General features: G+C 39.8%; 1 protein-coding gene across 1 annotated transcript; it reads right to left on the reverse strand.

Annotated features, from left to right (window-relative positions):
• Positions 1-1,312: 1,312 nt before the first annotated feature.
• Positions 1,313-12,973, reverse strand: cercam (cerebral endothelial cell adhesion molecule). The gene is made up of 12 exons (XM_039780757.1): positions 12,586-12,973; positions 10,964-11,074; positions 10,074-10,191; positions 9,740-9,874; positions 9,280-9,484; positions 8,962-9,081; positions 8,651-8,727; positions 8,236-8,342; positions 7,521-7,653; positions 6,329-6,456; positions 5,599-5,802; positions 1,313-3,864 (listed from the first exon to the last, which is right to left on the reverse strand). Exons 1-12 carry the CDS (start codon positions 12,786-12,788, stop codon positions 3,630-3,632), a joined length of 1,776 nt encoding a protein of 591 aa, XP_039636691.1. The 5' UTR covers positions 12,789-12,973; the 3' UTR covers positions 1,313-3,629.
• Positions 12,974-18,207: the final 5,234 nt, after the last annotated feature.

Below are 18,207 nucleotides of genomic sequence, written 5' to 3' on the forward strand. Positions count from 1 at the left end.
GGGAGTATCAGAGGAGCAGCTGCTGTTGACAGTCATCAAGGTCCAGAGACTAAACCAAGCAGAAGTAGAACATCTGATCTGCTGTGTGTGTGTGTGTGTGTGTGTGTGTGTGTGTGTGTGTGTGTGTGTGTGTGTGTGTGTGTGTGTGTGTGTGTGTGTGTGTGTGTGTGTGTGTGTGTGTCATTGGAAACATAGTTGTGGTAATCTTGCAGTGGAGGAATAAAGGGTAAGAAAAGAAGAGAAGTTTTTAAACCAGAAACAATCCTGCCTAAGTAACTTAACATTATGAAACCTTATACTCTGTAGCCCTAGCCATATGCAGTTGCTCCGCCTGCCAAGATGACCTCATGAATCCCTACCTTCAAGCCAGCAGCCAATAAGGCACTGAGTTTAGGTTCCCTCCTGTGAGAGGAGGTTCTCTCCAGTTCATACAGCTTTAAGCAGGATAGGGGCTTAATCTAGGAACTGCAGCCAATCCTGTTTCCTCTGTTGCTGTATGTCTGAAATTGATTCGTGTGGTTGAATAACCAGGTTTCTGAAGTAGTAACTATGTGCAGCATGGCATATGAACACACACACACACACACACACACACACACCTTTATAAGTGTGTATATGTGCAAGTGTGTAATATGCTTATGCTTATAACAGCAAGCCTATGCTATACTATTATACTATACTATACTGCATGTGCAGACAGCTGTGGTATGTATATACTGTAGATACACAAGATTTGGTTTTACTTGTTACACCTTGGCAATGGTAACATAGCAGACAAACCTGCTTTTTCATTTTTTTATATCCACTGATTGAATAGTAATAGTCACAGAATACAGTTAACATATAGCATAAGAAATTTGGAGCATGGCACTTATGGATTCACTTTGATTGGTGTTTAGGCCCCTTAGGTTTTACATTATCCTGTGAACTACTAAAATATTTTTGAAAATGAATTGACAGAAATTGAGACAATGCTTGATATTACATTAAAGTGAAATAAGGATTATACTGATTGTCCCTTATGAAAGTTTATGAATGAAACAATAACTATGCAAAACAAGTCACCCCTTGTTTTGTTTCCATTTGTCAATATTTTGGAGTCAACAAAATTATAAAATATAACTTCCATTCACAAATATGGAATCATGAAATCCAGGGATACCTGGTAAAAATGTATTATACCCTCTTGTGGTGGATTCTTGTCATTGCAACATCTGGTAGTATTTAAAAAAAATTCCATTACCTCTCTGTCCACAGGAAGTTTGGCTTATTAACTAATAAAGAAATGCAAAACCACAATCAGACAGTGGAAGAAAGTGTAAAAACTATTTTTTTATTAACGTTTTCTACACAGTTGTCCTAATATCATGTTTTATAACATCTGAATACAAATGTATTGCGCAAAGACAGAGAGAGAGAGAGGGGGGGGGGCTTTTGGCAGAAAAGCCATTGCACTTTGATTGCTTGCTTTACATCATGTCTTGTGACTCATCCATCAACCACATCAAGGATGACTCAACACATAAATTATAGGACATATGAAGGAAAAGCAACACTCCTAATCACAGACAGAAAACAAATATGTGAAATCAGATCATCATAAATGCTTATGAAGACTGACGAATGTAATATAAGTTTAGAGTAACTTATTCATCGTGATTTAAATCCATGAGGGACATCAGAATTACAACATCAGTTACTTGCATTGCAACCCTTTGCTGACAAATTGTCAAAACATTAAGGATCCCAATGATACTACAGAAAGGTTATTAAAGGATGTGTTTATGGCTTTTACAGACTTCTGCTACGCGTCTGGAGTCATCTTTTAACACAAAATGTAGCACAGGAAAGTAGCTGGTTTCCCTCCAAAAAGTAGCAGCACTCAAAAAACTGGACGAATGCTGAAAATCAGGTGAACCAAAGTTAGACACTGCCAACATCTCAACATGCTCCATTGATTTTATGCAAATATTTCCCAAAATGACAAAAGTAGTCACCATATATGAAATTTGTCCATGACAGTATTATAGTGCTGAGAATATACAATTATATACGGTCAATTTAAATAGCCTGAAACCACATACACCCGAAGAAGCACCCATGTAATGTGTCATTCAACGATTGTACTGCTGAGAAAAGACGTACAGATTCAGCAGGACCAAAATCCCAAAAAAGAAAGTGACCGATGGCGAAGACAAACACGGATAATCATTGGTGTGGCTTTTCCTGTTTGGAGAGCGCTGAAAAGGGGCCGAGGTCAGACACGGATGTTGCCTTACTGCTCTTGAACAGGTTAGTAATGGGTTTTGTAACGTATTAGGAGTAGGAATTATTGCTATTTCATTTACTCAACCTAATATTGTTGTGCTACTGTGTGGAGGAGGGGTGGGGGTGGTTGCGCGATCACCAAAGGCTTGCGTCATGTGGACGTGCCAGTGCCAACAGTGTTTTTTGTCATTACTTAGAATTCCTCATGGGGGCAACAGAAACTACACACTATAACTTTAAGAACAATACATATATCATTTCTAAGTCTATATAAATACTGTTCAATACTTCCAAAAACATAAAATTAAAAGCCAAAGTGGAAAAGATGTTCCGGTGGTGGTAGAATTAGGAGTGCTAAATAAATATTATACAAACTCTGACCTTGAAATCCAATTTTTGTAGCAAAATGTGAAATGTAAAAAGTATTAAAACACAGCCATAGAGGAAAAGGTAGTCTAATGAGTCAATGCTATTTCAGTTTATCAATAACTTAATATTTAAAAAGAAGAAGCTAAAATTGTTTAAATTCAACATTCAATGTGTTAGTTTCACTAACAGAATATTTCCTGAATATAATCTGGCACCATTGAAACAGTTGTATACTGTCCCTAGAAACCATGAGGTACAAACTGGTAAAACTGGTAATGAAGCCAATGGAAACATTAATTAGGGTCAGTGTAGCTTTGTGTTAAATAAAAATGTATCTCTTAACAGTCCCGATGGAAGACATGCACAGATGGAGTAATGGATAGACAGACAGATATAACAACAAGGGGGGGAAAAGAAATAATAGCAATAACAACAGCAGACTTTTGTCCAGACTTGTCAGGAGTTGTGAACAGTGCAGCTACTGGAGCCTCAGTCAGTGCTCAACAGATTAACAGATAAAAGTTCTTGTAAAGCCTCCTTTTAAAAAGCTGTGTAATTAGCATTATAAACATGCAATCATCAAAAAGCACCTAAACCATCACAAGCATACATTCAAACAAAAATTCTGTTGACATCAGTCATAAAAACAGTATAAACTCATAATATAAATGTCTGAATAAATGTAAAATAAAATTCTAAAAAGGTGGATTGACATCTGCAAAAGTATTAAAACACCCATTGTTTTACATGTCTTTACAAACAAAAAATGAACACTGTCCGCTATATTGTTTCCCTCTGGAAAAAAGTTATCTTGTGCCATACACTTGCTGACATGCTTTGAAAAAAGTCCTGTTTGAATGACACTGTGTAGGTTAGTGTGGACACAGAGTGGAATGAAATAAAGTCTGGGAAACTTTCGCTTCTCAGCATCTGTTTCTCTGACCTCGTGGCCTTTTGACCTGCAGTTTCTCTACAGCTACGTCTGTTCCGCACTAAAGTTCATCCCTGTAGGAGGCTGACAGCATGTCGGGTGCCGGCGCAGCCCCTTTCAGGGTCTTGTGGGAACCCCTCCAATCGGTGCGTACGGCGTCATCGTCCCACAGAGTCGACGTCTCCGTGTCGCTCACCCACTGGGGATCACCAGCGTAGTGACAGGGCTGGACCAAAAGGGGGCGTGTACTGTAGGCTTCTAAGTTTCTGTTGGGGAAATGGGACTTGTAGTCTTCACTGCAGAGAGAGAACAGTGATGGAGATTTGATTAATTTGAGACTATAACACATATTTAACTCCTAATAACGTATGGAAAACTGCATTACAGATTTTGTCCCCCTACAATTCAGTGGTGATCAGTATCAGTGATATTTTGGACACAGAGGCTGATTTTTAAAGACAGTTACTCTTAGCATGAAGGGCGACAGCAGGATCGGTGTCTGGTGTGTGGTGTGCGGTCGTTGTGCATTCTTAGACTAGTCAAGCATATCGAATTAGAATCACAGAGGTGAGAGAGAGAATAGGGAAAGTGGGTTGGCTATAAGCCAGTTTTCCACACATGATGGAGCACAGAGACACTGCCAAGCCTTCTGGTTTGCAGGCCCTTCAGCCCAAGGTGCATTTCATCTCTTACAGTCAGCACCCCATTTGTTTGGTTAGGGCTAATGTCAGGGAGATTAGAGTTATAAATTGGTTCAGAGTTATATATAGATGCAGCCAATAAATAAATAAAAAACAGGTGAAGGTCTTGAGGTGAAGTTTATATTTTATATACAGTATGTATACGTGTGTGTGTGTGTGTGTGTGTGTTTTGAAGATGGCAATTAATGCATGCCGAAATGGTTTTATAATAAACAGAAACAAACAACCAATTTGTGTGAGTTAAAGCTTTAGTGTGTAACTTTTTGATATTAATAAATGTTACATTCAATCCGTTGCCAAAATGAGTTGCTACAAAGCCAATCAAGACTATCAGCACCACACAACTCTCTGTATTTCTCAGTATGGCTATGTTCAGAAGATTGTCTTGTCCGGTGACTTTCCCGCGCACAAGCTCGAGTGAAGATAATTACCTCTTCTTTTCTTTTTAAGATTATTTTTTGGGCATTTTAGGACTTAAATTGACAGGACAGTGAAGACATGAAAGGGGAGAGATGGGGGGGGGATGACATGCAGCAAAGGACCGCAGGTCTTACTAATTCATACTTAACAAGAATTGAAAAGATTAAGGGGTCACCAAACTTTGTTTGGGGAACATGATTGTTGGTGCCAAAGTTAATCAATCAAAATTGCATAACATTCCATTCAGTAGATGCTGAGATATTTCAGTCTGGAGCAAAACAACATAACAAGAAATGTTAATTTTACAAAAGCTCAGCACAAGTCTGCCACAAACACATCTGAATCCCCTCTTGCTGTTCAAGTCTATCTGGCAACCACATTGCTCAAAATCCAGACAATCATTTCGGGAGAGAGGCGCTGCCATGAAACCTGTACATCATAAAGAGAAAAATGTTCCAAACAATTTAAGACCTACTTTGAAATGTGGGGTTCCAATTCAGCTCGACAAGCACTACATATTGAACTGACAAAAATAGAGATTATGGCCAAACCCGACCTTCTTTCTCCTCTCCTTCAAAGAAACTCATAGAAGTAAACCGCAGACTTCACTTTAGTTCTTTAATCTACTAACTCCACAATCAACTAGGCTAAATATATAGCGTGTATACAAGTTTAGGACTATAGGGAAGCATGTTTTTAGAAATTATGAGGTCAGTTTTAGATGTTTAGGTCTGGCAGCAGAAGGAGGTTGCAGAGTGCTAAAAACAACTTTCACCATCGTTGAATGTGAAAATGATTGATACAAAACAACTACATCATTTCAACCAAACTTTTCATCTAGAAAAGCATAAGGTGTTCACGAAAAATTACAATTTCTACAATTTCTTTTAGTGCTTTCGTCATACGTACTTGGGATGTTTGTCATACATGATGGGGAGGAATTCATCGACAGGAAGCATCTTGGACAGTGGCTCAGCGTTGAGCAGTTTTTGGGCACCCTGCAGGGAGATGGCGTAGGACAGAGTCCAGTACGAGTAGTCGGCCATTACCAAGTTATGAACGTTCTCCACCGCCTCCTCCTTTACAGGATTCACCTGCTTCCTGCCAAAGTATCTGCAGCAATGTTAAGAAACAATGAGAAAAAAAAAGAGCACGAAGAAGAACAAAAAACATTGTAAAGATGAATAATGCAATGTCCAAAACATCTGAGTCCTGAAATCTGCTGTGATGTGGCTGTTGTTTGTTTGCCAAGTGTGTTGGAAATAGTATTATCTTTTTTGCAGCATTTGTTCTGCATGTGTGTAACCATTTTCAGGAAGTCATGGAAACCACAGTACACATATAAACAAGACGGTACGTTTTCAATCTTCCTGCTGATAGATACTTTCAAAATGCTCTCATTGTGTGTCTAACATTTTGTCTCATCGTTTCAGTATGATTTCAATTAAAAGCATGTGTTTCGATGTCCTGTAGAAACACTGACACTTAAAGAGGTGATGTGCAATGCCTTCCTGACTTCTGACCCCATTCCTCTACACACACACACACAACATACTTTTAAGGCTACTGTATTGACTTAACCCTACCTTACTCATCCCTGCCTGAACAAGAACTGTGTGAATAAATTGGTCCAGCTTACATGATGTCCCAGTCGAGCTCCACCTGCTCCACCTCCTCCATCAGTCGGAGGACTCGTCGTTTGAAGTTGGCCTGGAAACGGACGTCGTCTTCAAACAGCAGCGTCTTGTCCATCTGCAAGTCCACCATCTGAGGAGAAAGGGGTAAAACATCTGTTTCAGAATGACCAAGAGATGGTTATGCAATACAGAGGAAAAAAACATTCAGGATTTTGTTATTAAAACTAAATTGATGGAGAAACAAAAGATGGGACATTGGTGAGACCCAACTTGAAACTTTTAAAATCAAATCTTTAATCTCCTTTTTTTATATCAAAAAAACAATTACAAAACATGCATGTAGTTATTTAGCTACATAGCAAATCTATATGGCAAAATTTGAGTTTAGTTCTTTGAATTTAGTTCTTCAAAATTTATTTTTTATTTATTTATACCTAAAATGTTATCAATTGTCGTGAATACAATAAAAACTATTATTTGGAAGGTTTTGTATTGATAAACAGATTTGATACTTGGCCCGGAGAAACAATTATTCCAGTCAAACCCCAACCCTAGAGCACAATTCCATCATCATCACTTAAAGGTGCTCTAAGTGATGTGACGCGTTTTTTAGGCTACAACATTTTTTGTCACATGCAGCAAACATCTCCTCACTATCCGCTAGCTGCCTGTCCCCTGAACACACTGTAAAAAAACGCGGTCTCTGTAGACAGTCCAGGCTCCACAAACGGCAACAAAGACAAACTGCACCAACCTGCACAGCGAACCATAACAAACAGTGTTCCAGCCAATAACTGACGAGAAGGAGCTGGTTGAGTCATGAATACACATTCATGGAAGTAGCCTTTGTGCTAACGCTGCTGCAGTGATGGCTCAACCAGCTCCTTCTTGTCAGTTATTGGCTGGAACACTGTTTGTTATGGTTCATGGGGCAGGTTGGCGCAGTTTGTTTTTGTTGCTGTTTGTGGAGCCTGGGCTGTCTTCAGAGACTACGTTTTGTTTACAGTGTGTTCAGGGGACAGGCAGCTAGAATAGTGAGGAGATGTTTGCTGTATGTGACGAAAAATGTTGTAGCCTAAAAAACGCGTCACATCACTTAGAGCACCTTTAATAATATAACCTGTATTGTTCTCTGCAAACCACTGTCAGTCATACCAATCAAGACTTTCGTGTCTTATGTGCGTGTCTTCTCACCTCCTTCCAGATAAAGTAGTGGCTGAGGAAGCAGCCCACCTCTCCTTTGGTCAGGGTGCGGCCAGAGAACGGGTCATAATAGCCTGGCAACAGGTCCACACCCAGGAGCTTAATGTCACTGCTGTTCAGTGCACTACACACACACACACACACACACAGATCATATTATTTCCACAGACAATGCACATTTTCCTACCTTCAAAATGTTGTGCACATGTATACTATACAAAAAATGTATTTGGATTTGTTTCAGTCGAAAATGCCTTCATTCAGATTTTTCTCATAATGTAATTAGAAATAGACGATAAGCTGAACGAAAAAATTGTGAAATAAAAAAGGCGGGAAATAAGGCTGTGTCAATGAGTTGGAACCTCAGATTAAGGAGGATGAACACAGATTCAAAACTTTTAACCCTGCACATCTAAATAAAATGGCCATAATAAAGGACATTTTCCAATTACTCTCATTCAGAATTTACATTAAATACAGTATTAGGATACTAATTGGGAACCCCCTACCATGAATTAAACCTAACTGCGAGCTGATTTATCAGTACATTTCTGTAAGGGATTTTCTTTCCTTCTCACCAACCATTCTCTAATCTACAATCTCTGTCAGTATTGATTTTTCTCTCTTTCTCATAGACACACTCAAAACACACTTTGCAAGTTGAGTGATCTCACTAGCTTCAGTTTTTCCCTGAGAGTGTACTCACTTTCCATCCACAGCGTCCACCACCTTGACGTCAATCTCCAGCTCATTCAGAGAGAACAACATCCGGTCTCTACGGTCAGGACGCCGTCGCAGATTAATCAGATATATCTGAGGATGAGGATCAGCATATCGGAGCATGTCATAACTGAAATGTATATCATTAACTCCCATCTTTGACTTCTGTAAACAGGAGTATTTCACAGTCCATTGTGTGAGTTTAACATTTAAATTAAAAGCGGATGTGAAGACAGGCAAGACAATGTTTTTTCACAGATGCTGAGACTACTATGTTGGCGGAAAAAAAAATCAAATGTGTATACGCAATGTAACCAGTATTTTAATATATCAGAAATGATTGTGTTTCTGAAAACATAGCTACTCCCCTACCAGAAGAAAAACAGCGGGGTGTCGTTTACCTCATCAAAGCCCATGAGATCTCTCTGTTTGGGGAAAACATGGACATATCGTGAGGGGTGCATAGGAGGACCATCGACTGTTTGACAAAGAGGGAACACAAGTTAGGACATAATTTAATAAAACAAAGCTGAACCAACACAACATGAAGAACTTGCACAGACCTGGTTGATACAGTCAGACAAGAATTATTAAATGAATGCAGGGTTTTTTGCCTTTCATACTGTATATATTAATTTTATTTTGTCTGTGTGTCATTTCTTTAAATTATTTCTCTGTCAGTATTTGTTAATTTGTATTAATCTGTTCTTACTCATGGACTCAAGATGGACATGGACGAAGTTGAGGCGATCATCTTCCAAGGTGTGGTGAGGTTTGGCTGGGACGTTCAGGTAGCCGTAGCGCTCCTTGTTACACAGGTACATCTGTACCTCTGAGTAGCAGCAAAAATGAATTAATCCATAAATGAATGAATGAGATATTCATTTTTCAGTAATATCAGGTTTTCCCTCTAAAAGACATTTATCTACAGTAAAGTAAGTGTGTTTGTACATACATTATTTTTCTTTTCCTCCTCGTCTTTAGGGGGATAAGATTACAAAAACACAACCACAAACCAGCACTAACCAACCTGCAGCTCGGCAGGAAAAGGCGAACACGATGATGTCGTCGTAGGGCCACGAGTAGTCCTTGTGAGGAGGGAAGAAGGCCAGTTTCTTCATGCCTTCCTTCCTTAAATCCAGTAGCATGGTGGAGTGGATCATTGGCACAGCGAAGCAGCCCAGTCTGTGACGGTGACGCGTTGGGAAATACTCTGCTGTTCGGCGATAATATCCCTGAGAGAGAGATGGATGAGGATATACAAGAAGAGTGTGAACATACGGAAATATTTTAAAAAGCATGTTTACTTTAAAACAAATATTTACAGGTGGGTGCATGTGCTGGAGGAATCTAGATATGAAGAGGTTATTTTGTAGTACTTTTGCATTCTGCCCATGTGTCCAACTCAAAACTTATGACTGACTTTTCCTTCACACAGTTTTTCTCATGTGTTCCCTTCCAGTGGGTGATCGATCACTATTCACACTCACCTGTGGAGTGATACCGCACCAGTAGTTGGAGTATGCTCCCTGAGAGTCGAGCATGGGAGCGACAGCTGACTTGTTCTCTGCTATCATCAGGTTGAGGGTTTCTGGGTTGGTGAGGATATTGTCTGTGTCGGCGTACTGAAACAGAGACACAGAGCAGAGACAATGAAAAGAGGGAAAAATAGGAGAGGGATTGTAGTGTCATGTATCTGGAACAAAACCTTTTCTTGGATGAAATAGCAAAGAGGGAACACATCTCATCAGATAAATCAAGGGAATGAGGGAGCTGATGTGAATCTTACACTTCTGTCACAAGAAAGATTATCTTATTATGTACCAGGATGTAATCGGCCCAACGTTTCCTGGCGAAGTTGAGTGCTGCCTGCTTCAGCTTCATCACATACTCATATCTGGTGTTGGGCCAATGCTTAGGACCCAACTCTCCTGCATAGGACCTAAGACAGAGAGAAATAATGAGGACGTTATAGTATATAGTTGTACTTTTTCCTCATATCTCATAATTTACAACTTATTTAATTCGGGTAAATGGTTTCTAAAAAATTTTACCACACAGTATATGTCTACACACAGCTTAAAATACATCCAGAATGATCCAGTTTATAAAGTTCAGTAACTGTAAGCAGATTATCAGTCAGACTGTATAATGGACATGCACAAATACTTTCCACTGATGGCCTCTTCAGCTCAGACAGATGTCCACACAGCTAAGGTGTATGGACAAGCAGAGGCGTGCTGCAATATTCCTTATTATGCAAAGTAAAAATAAGTGTTATCTTTAGGCAACACAGTAGATCCACTATGACTAATAGGTGCACTACAGACTCAGAGGCTATAAAAGGTGAGTTATTAAACTTTCTCAGACAGAAAGACAGATCGAAGTGTCCTGGATGAGATTTGCTCAGATCTACGGTCAGTGGTGGATTTAGCACTTTGGGGGCCAAAGGCAAACAAAGGCATGCTACTTCGCTAGTAGGGGGGTTGCTGATGGCATTTGGTCTTAATACATCAATGCATTTTAGCATGTATTTTTAGAATTACATGGTTATTAGTTGAAGAGTAAGATACAAGCTTAACCATAAGTTTAATAGGTGTTAATGGGGCCAATGGTAGTTCAGGGCCCAAGGCAATCACCGACTTTGCCTAATGGGAAAGTCTGCCTCAGTCTACGGTAAATAAAGTTCAATACCTTCATATATTTTCACTTACGTTGGCTGGTCCATTGGTCTCCACTCAACATAATGGTAGAATTTCTGCATAACAGTAAGCCACTCTTTCAGTATGGCTGTGGTGTTATCTGCATTGTGATCCGTGGCTGCCCTGAAGAGCACAGAGAAGGCAGGTTGTAAGAGACAAATGCACATTGCTGATAGGTTTTCAAATGCTGGTTTAACTAAGGGAAAATGCCTTGGTGCAGAATTACAGCCACTAGAGCCAGTCCCACAATGAGCTTTCCTTAGTATGTGCCATTTTTGTGTCTCTAGCTAGTGAGGAGGAGAGAGGGCGGGGCAAGGTGGAGGGTGGGGGTGTGGCCTTGACCAACTGCCAATTTTCTCGTTTGAAAGCCATGATGTCTCTCTCCCATGGGTTGGCCAAATTCTCTGGGCGGGCAAAGCAGATAAAGGGGAGGTAACCTTGCTTGTTATGACCTCATAACAAGCAAGATTCTAGAATGGCTCATCTGAGCTTTCATTTTCTCAAAGGCAGAGCAGGATACCCAGGGCTCGGTTTACACCTATCACCATTTCAAGCCAATTGGGGACCATAGGCAGGCTGGGGGAACGCATATTAATGTTAAAAAAACTCATAAAGTGAAATTTTCATGCCATGGGACCTTTAAGCACATTTGATTCGGTGGAGCAGCCGACAGTTATTGAATGTGATATTTCTATTAAAAATGCTTTGGATCTCTTTTCCTTCATACAGTTTCAACAATTTCTGAGAAAGCTTTCTTTAAAGGAGAAAATGGTCACCACAACTGGTAATTACTAGGTATAGTAGGCCATTTTGGGCCAAAATGTAAATAAATTAGCACAACTTATCTATTGCAATACTGGATTATTATATGATTCAATACCCTGTATACATACACTCAGGGGCGTCGGACTGGGGGGGAAAGGGGACTGAGTACCCAGGGCCCTTATGTGAGGAGGGCCCAAAAAGATGCTAGAATGAATAGCTGTGGATGCGGGGAGGGGCCCATAGAAAATGCCTTTCTACAGGGCCCAGAATTTTGTGCTACGCCCCTGCACACACTGCTATGAACACACCACCTACAATACTATTATCCAAATCACATATTTAAATGTTACTACATCATTATTCGCTATAGATGGTATCACATATCTATTTTGTAGTGTTAGACAATCTACGAACAGTTAATCTTTCTTCTTAGATCCAGGTTCACCAAATCAAACTTGACATTTCCAAGCAGAATGGAGTTTAAATGAGATCAAAGTCACTTAATGACACATAACTACACTTAAGTACCCCGCAGAGGCATATACTACTAAAACCCTTAGAGGACAGTTCAGTTTGTGGGTTTTAATCATTAGTTTTAGACATATTTTTTATTAAAATGATTTCTATGAAAACACATCAGTCAGAAGTTGAACAAACGTCATGCAATACACAGTCCCACAGTGAGTGAAAAGCAGCCTGGACTGAAAGGCGCAGAGGGAACAGGGGAGGGGTAGGACGCTGCCGCTTTCACAAACTCATTTAAATGCCATTGACCTTTTGAACGGCTGCTATAGTCGGATAAAAGGGAGAGCCCTCTACAAATGCCTGGCAGTGCGTGCAGTCCACAGTGTTCATGCAGGAAAACCCACCACACAGAGATGCGATCTTTGGGGTAGTTGAGTCTCTCCAGAGCTCCGAGGTAGTAGGGCAGGGAGTGAGCACTGTTTCGGGCTATAATAGCGAAAACCACCGTAGGAAGCTGCATCTTCGACTCCTCCGGATACATTTCCTCCGAAAAGTAACATTCAGCCTGGAAAACCAAGGCCCCTAAAACTAGAAAGTGAAGTAACATGGTGGAAGCTGCCACGGTCCTCCAGCACAGCAGAGCCGGTGGACGCGTCAGCAGTCCAAGAAAAAAATGTTTCCCAAATGTTCAACCCCCCTTATTTTACAAGCTGGGTCGTTTTTTCCAAGAACAAATCCAAGAGTGTTACACATTACAACTTCCGCGTTAGTCCCGCGGAACAAGAGTCTGCCAACGTTATCCAAAGAAGAAGGCGTGATTTGGCCAGATTGTAGTTCTTCGTAAGTCACTGTAGACAGTTATAAACTATGACGTTTAGCAGTGAACATCCAATGTGAACTAAATCAGTTTTGCTGCAAGCTCAATCACTTGCTACTGTGTCACATATCAAGAAATGCAATTTATTTATTTCATCCATGGATACATTATACGCATTTAGACTGCACTGTAGGTTTGTAAGAGAGATATTAGAGAGATATTAGATAAAGCTGTAGTCTGTAATGTACATCAGTAAATGGTTGTTTCTGGTGAGTTTATTCTGGCAGCAGTTCCAGAGATTCACCAGCAGAGGGAGGATTTGATGCAAGAGACCATCACTCAGGCTGAGGTCAGATCTTATGGTTTTCTTTGGTTAATGGTGGGGGGATGTTGTTACTAATTGCATTTGATCAAGTACTGCACATAAGTGCATTTCTAGAGTTACTTGTACTTTAAATGAGTATTTTCATACTAGTTTTACATTTATTTGGCAACGATAATCACTAATATCTTCAACTACTGGCAAAACCATGTGATCAATTTACAAAATATGATGGTTTGTTGCAGGTTTAAGTACACAACAGTGTATACAGTATAAAGCAGTTCGAATTAGTTACAACAATTAGTTACAACTATTACTGTATATGGTCTGCTGTGTCAAAAGCTCTGTGTGGCACACACACTTGTGAAGCAAGACTCCAAACAGAGCTGGGAGGGTGGGGGGCAGATCACTGAGTCAGTGGAGTCACAGCAGTTCCTAACATTGAAAGGTTTCTGGTATTTAGTCCTTTAAAATGTTAAATACAACTCGTAATTTGTCATTGAGAAGAGGTTCTGTTTCAAAAGATCTAATCAGGTGAGGCCAGAGGATTCAAACAGGTGTTTTGTCATTATGTTTGTTGGGTGACTTACTGATGGAACAAGGCCAACAGTTACAAAGCAAAGGAACATGCCAACCAGAAAAGATGGGACTGTGGAGATAGCTTCCTTTACTCACTTAAATAAATAGCCGCTGGTATTTGTCAGTCCAAGGGTTAACAAATTCTCTTATTTAATAGTCTCCTCCTGATGAGGTCATAACTGGTATGTACTTGCATCTCCTGCACACAAGTATTTAGTCCAGGTGTTGCTGCAGTGGACCACCTTGAACCTCCTCAATAACCCCTGGAGGTCCCTGGGGCCCATATTGAGAAAATCCTTTGACAGCTGTTGTTGGGGACTGTTTTCAAAAGAAATAAAGAAATACACAAACACAGTCCCTCACATGTTACATCCAGCAAGTTTGAATAATCTGAAGAAATCTTACTTATGGCAGAAGAACGCTTTTCTAAGAAGAAAAAATGCATATTGAAGCAACTTACAACAAAATACAAATACTCATTTCAAGTGAAAAATTTGAGTTTTGCAATGGTACATTTTTAGCTGAGAATTCAGTAAGGCTAAACCTGTAGTGACTTTAAGAATGCAAATAATTTAGTACTAATGCTAAAACTGCTCGGCACTTAAGCGAAAATTCAAGAGTAGAAGTTGAGGTCGACAGGACAGAGGCTGTGAGTGATGGGAGCAAGAAAAAGAGAATGAGGATGATGGAAAGAATGGTGAAGGTATGAGGAGAGACATAAAGCCATAAATATCGATGGAAAATAATAAGCAAAGTGGTATATAATGAATTTTGACTCCTTTGGCGGGCCCTCTGAATAAACGAAGGCAGTCATGGCTGACAATAGCGAAGTTGGGTTAAAGGGGTCGTTTGTGTGGACAGGTCAGGGAGGTTGAGGGTCAAATCTCTCCTATTCATGACACCCCAAGTGTTGCCACACTCACACACAAACACATGCACGCATGCACACATATACGTATGTCAGGGGCACTTTCCCAGCGTTTGTGGCGGAGGCAGATCTGGGAGAGTTCAACCTTGGGTGCACTAACTTTTCACTGAGAGGTCAAGGGTGGAGATGGCGTTTGTGTGTGTGGGGGGTGTGTGAATTAAAGAGGAGAGAAAGGGGAAATCTTCTTTGTTTTGACCAGATTGCAGAAAAGAGACTATAGTAAAAAGTTTAGTTAATCAGGCTCGTGTACTTGTCTTAAATGGGTGGATCACCCAAATTACAAAAAGAAAACACTTTTTACCTAGTGGTATCAAGCCATGCAGATAGTTATTTTTTGTGTGCATGTTTTTTGCCACTTAAAGCATGCAAAACTGTTTTTCAGGGTTTAAGAGTCTTTGCTGTGACAAAGTAGTGAAGTGAAAACTGAAAACAGATCTGCAGATTATTCTAAGTAGCAGGGAAACTGATTAGGGAAAGAAAGGTTGCTGCAGATTTCTTTTTAATCTAGCATTTATTTTTTTTGGGTGCACCACGAATGAAATTCCATTCACCTCTATTGTACTGGAGAGGCAGCAGAAATCTAAAAGACAAATATCTCAAAATAAACCCAAACTATCTGCATGATGCCACTGAAAATAAGTAGGAACATATGTTTTTTGGAACTCGTACACACACAATCACCCTCACACAAATGTACATCAGTCACTGTGCCACCAATCTCTCTTTCATCAGGCTTTAGTTAGCATGAGAGAATGAGTGGCTAGGATGTGTCAGAGTGAAAGTGTTTCTGTCTTCGTGTTTGTGTGTTGGGACCAGGGGCTGGTAGCCTATAGGCGGCACAGAGTCGTGACATTCTCACAAGCTTCCGGGACCTTTATTGCTGTGGCAATAATCAATAGTGTTCCCACAGAGATGTCTTTTGGCTGGGCGGGTCAATACCTGTCACTCAGGATCTGAGCCTGATCACATACACTCTTACTCAGCAGCTACAGCGTCCTCACTCTGTCTGCTCTCTTCCTCCCATGTCATCTTGTGTATCTCAGGAGTGTGATGTTTTCACAATTTAAGGAGTCATGTTTTTTATCTGAACTCATGTCCACGTGGCCCACTGTATCAATGAGTGTGGAAATCTATAGTGAATCCAATAGGACTGCAACTAATGAGGATTTTGGATTATTGTTTTTTAATAATCTACACATCAAAATCCCAGTGGTGTTCCATTTACACTGATATAAACCGCAAAAAGCAGCAGATATTCTCATTCGAGAAGCTGGAACCAGAGAAAGATTTTTTTCTTCTTGATAAATTACTTACACGATCGGGCGATTGTCAGCATTGATATCAATTCATTTTTCTGTCAATCCACTAATCGGTTTATCTTTTTAGCACTAAACTTCAGTTGTGGTTATTTTTTATTTATTTATTTTTTATTGTAAACTGAATGATTACATAATCATCTGTTGATTTAGAAAATCTGGACCACTTGATGCTTAGGAAATACTCTCAAATTAAATTTTATGAACCGAAAATGTCATGGCAATTTCAAGAAAATCAAATCTGTTGGTGTTTTCCGGCTATGGTGCACATTTTGTTGCACTACAATTACATCCAGTCACCATTTAGTTACACTGGTAAAAAAGAGAAACATTTCTGATTTTTCTTTGAAAGAATGTCCTCTTTCAGCTCAGTAATGCGCATAACTAATGCAACAAGAGCCAGTGACAATGTTTTTGTATGTTTAAGCAGGCGAGAACGTGTTTAAATGGTAAATACTTCACCTTACAGACATCATGTTCCTGGTCTGGACAGTGTAAAGAGGCAGCAGTATAGATAAACTGAGTGCCTGGCCAGTGGGCAGGGCGCTCTTTTTTAAATTTTTTTTAGCCCAGGTGGCCAATACTGTTGTTTGACTCAAGCACTTTAACATAATTGCTTTAGTAAAAAAAATGACCTGTGCATGTCAAGTCCAGCCTTTACACAACACCACTTAGTCAGCACAAAGAAACTGAATGCTCTAGCGATGCCTGAAATAATGACATTATAAAGTTGGTGACACAGGTATCATTGCATTATCTGCTCTCATGAATATAAAACAGATCATCAACAAAATATTTATAATTTTTGATTTGATTTAACAAAAAAATGTATTCAATGTTAATTTTGTTAAATAAAATACCTGCCCAGTGAATTGATTTGCAGTAGATGATGATGACAATGAGCTTTACAGTGGTGTAAAGTGACGTTGAGGTTTTGAACAGAAAAAAAAAATCAGTGGATAATGAGATGTTTGGCCTTCTCTTTAGCTCATCTTCTACCTTTACGCTGCTACACTTTAGAGTCAATTTAGAGATTTTGGTTGTTGAGGCATAATTTAGGAATGTTTTAACTTTTAAAAGCTCACAGAAATTTTAAACCTTGCACATTATCTTAAAGGTAGGTTAACTTTTGTATCTTTTAGCCCTGCAAACACCGACATACAATAACAAATTACAGGATATTTGTGAACACCCTCAAGCCCCGTGATCTCTACAAAGTCATGGTGAGATTAGTGTAGACTTCTCTGCTTCTCATCTTCTCTGTTACTCCCTGGATGACGCTGTCCGTCGCCTCGTTGCCAAGCAACAACGCAGCCACTGTCAAAGAATTCTGGGGGATGTTTAGGCAGCGGCATGCTTGGGGGGAAGGAGTGTGTGTGTGTGTGTGTGTGTGTGTGTGTGTGTGTGTGTGTGTGTGTGTGTGTGTGTGTGTGTGTGTGTGTGTGTGTGTGTGTGTGTGTGTGTGTGTGTGTGTTTTGGTGGCAGAGGAGAAGTAGGAGTGTGTACTGGTCAGAGTAGAGCGAAGCAGGACACACTCAGTTGTGCATTTATATGAACATTTTCTTTTAATCTTTTAATCTCAGCTATTATGCCACTTGGTGATTCCTCAAGATCTATTTTATAATCCAGCCTTTAAGGGGTGTTACAAAATAAACATGTACAATCTCTGATGAGTCAACTTTTTTCACACCAAGAAAAACTTGTGGTTCGCACTCACTCAAATGAATGTTTAGGATGTTTGTAGTGTGTTTTCATTGGTTTAGCCTAGTCACAAGGTCACATTTTTTACCCCCAACAACACAGTGAAGCAACATCCTGTCAGTTACAATGAAAAGTAAAATAACTGGTATGAGATTTGGCTTCTTTGTCAAACTTATAAAATATTTTGCCCCTAAACTTGGCAATAAATAAATGAATGTGCAAAAAAAACGCGTGTTCACATGAGGCTGTAGGATACAGAATAAATGTATTATGAAAGCTATAACTGTCTCTCTTGTGTGTCATGGCCTAAAGATGTCTATGCCCCTCTGTAATTGGCTTCCTGCATTTGCTGTCTGTCATTGA

This window comes from Perca fluviatilis, chromosome 17 (genome assembly GCF_010015445.1).
Source record: "Perca fluviatilis chromosome 17, GENO_Pfluv_1.0, whole genome shotgun sequence".
Lineage (NCBI taxonomy): Eukaryota > Metazoa > Chordata > Actinopteri > Perciformes > Percidae > Perca > Perca fluviatilis.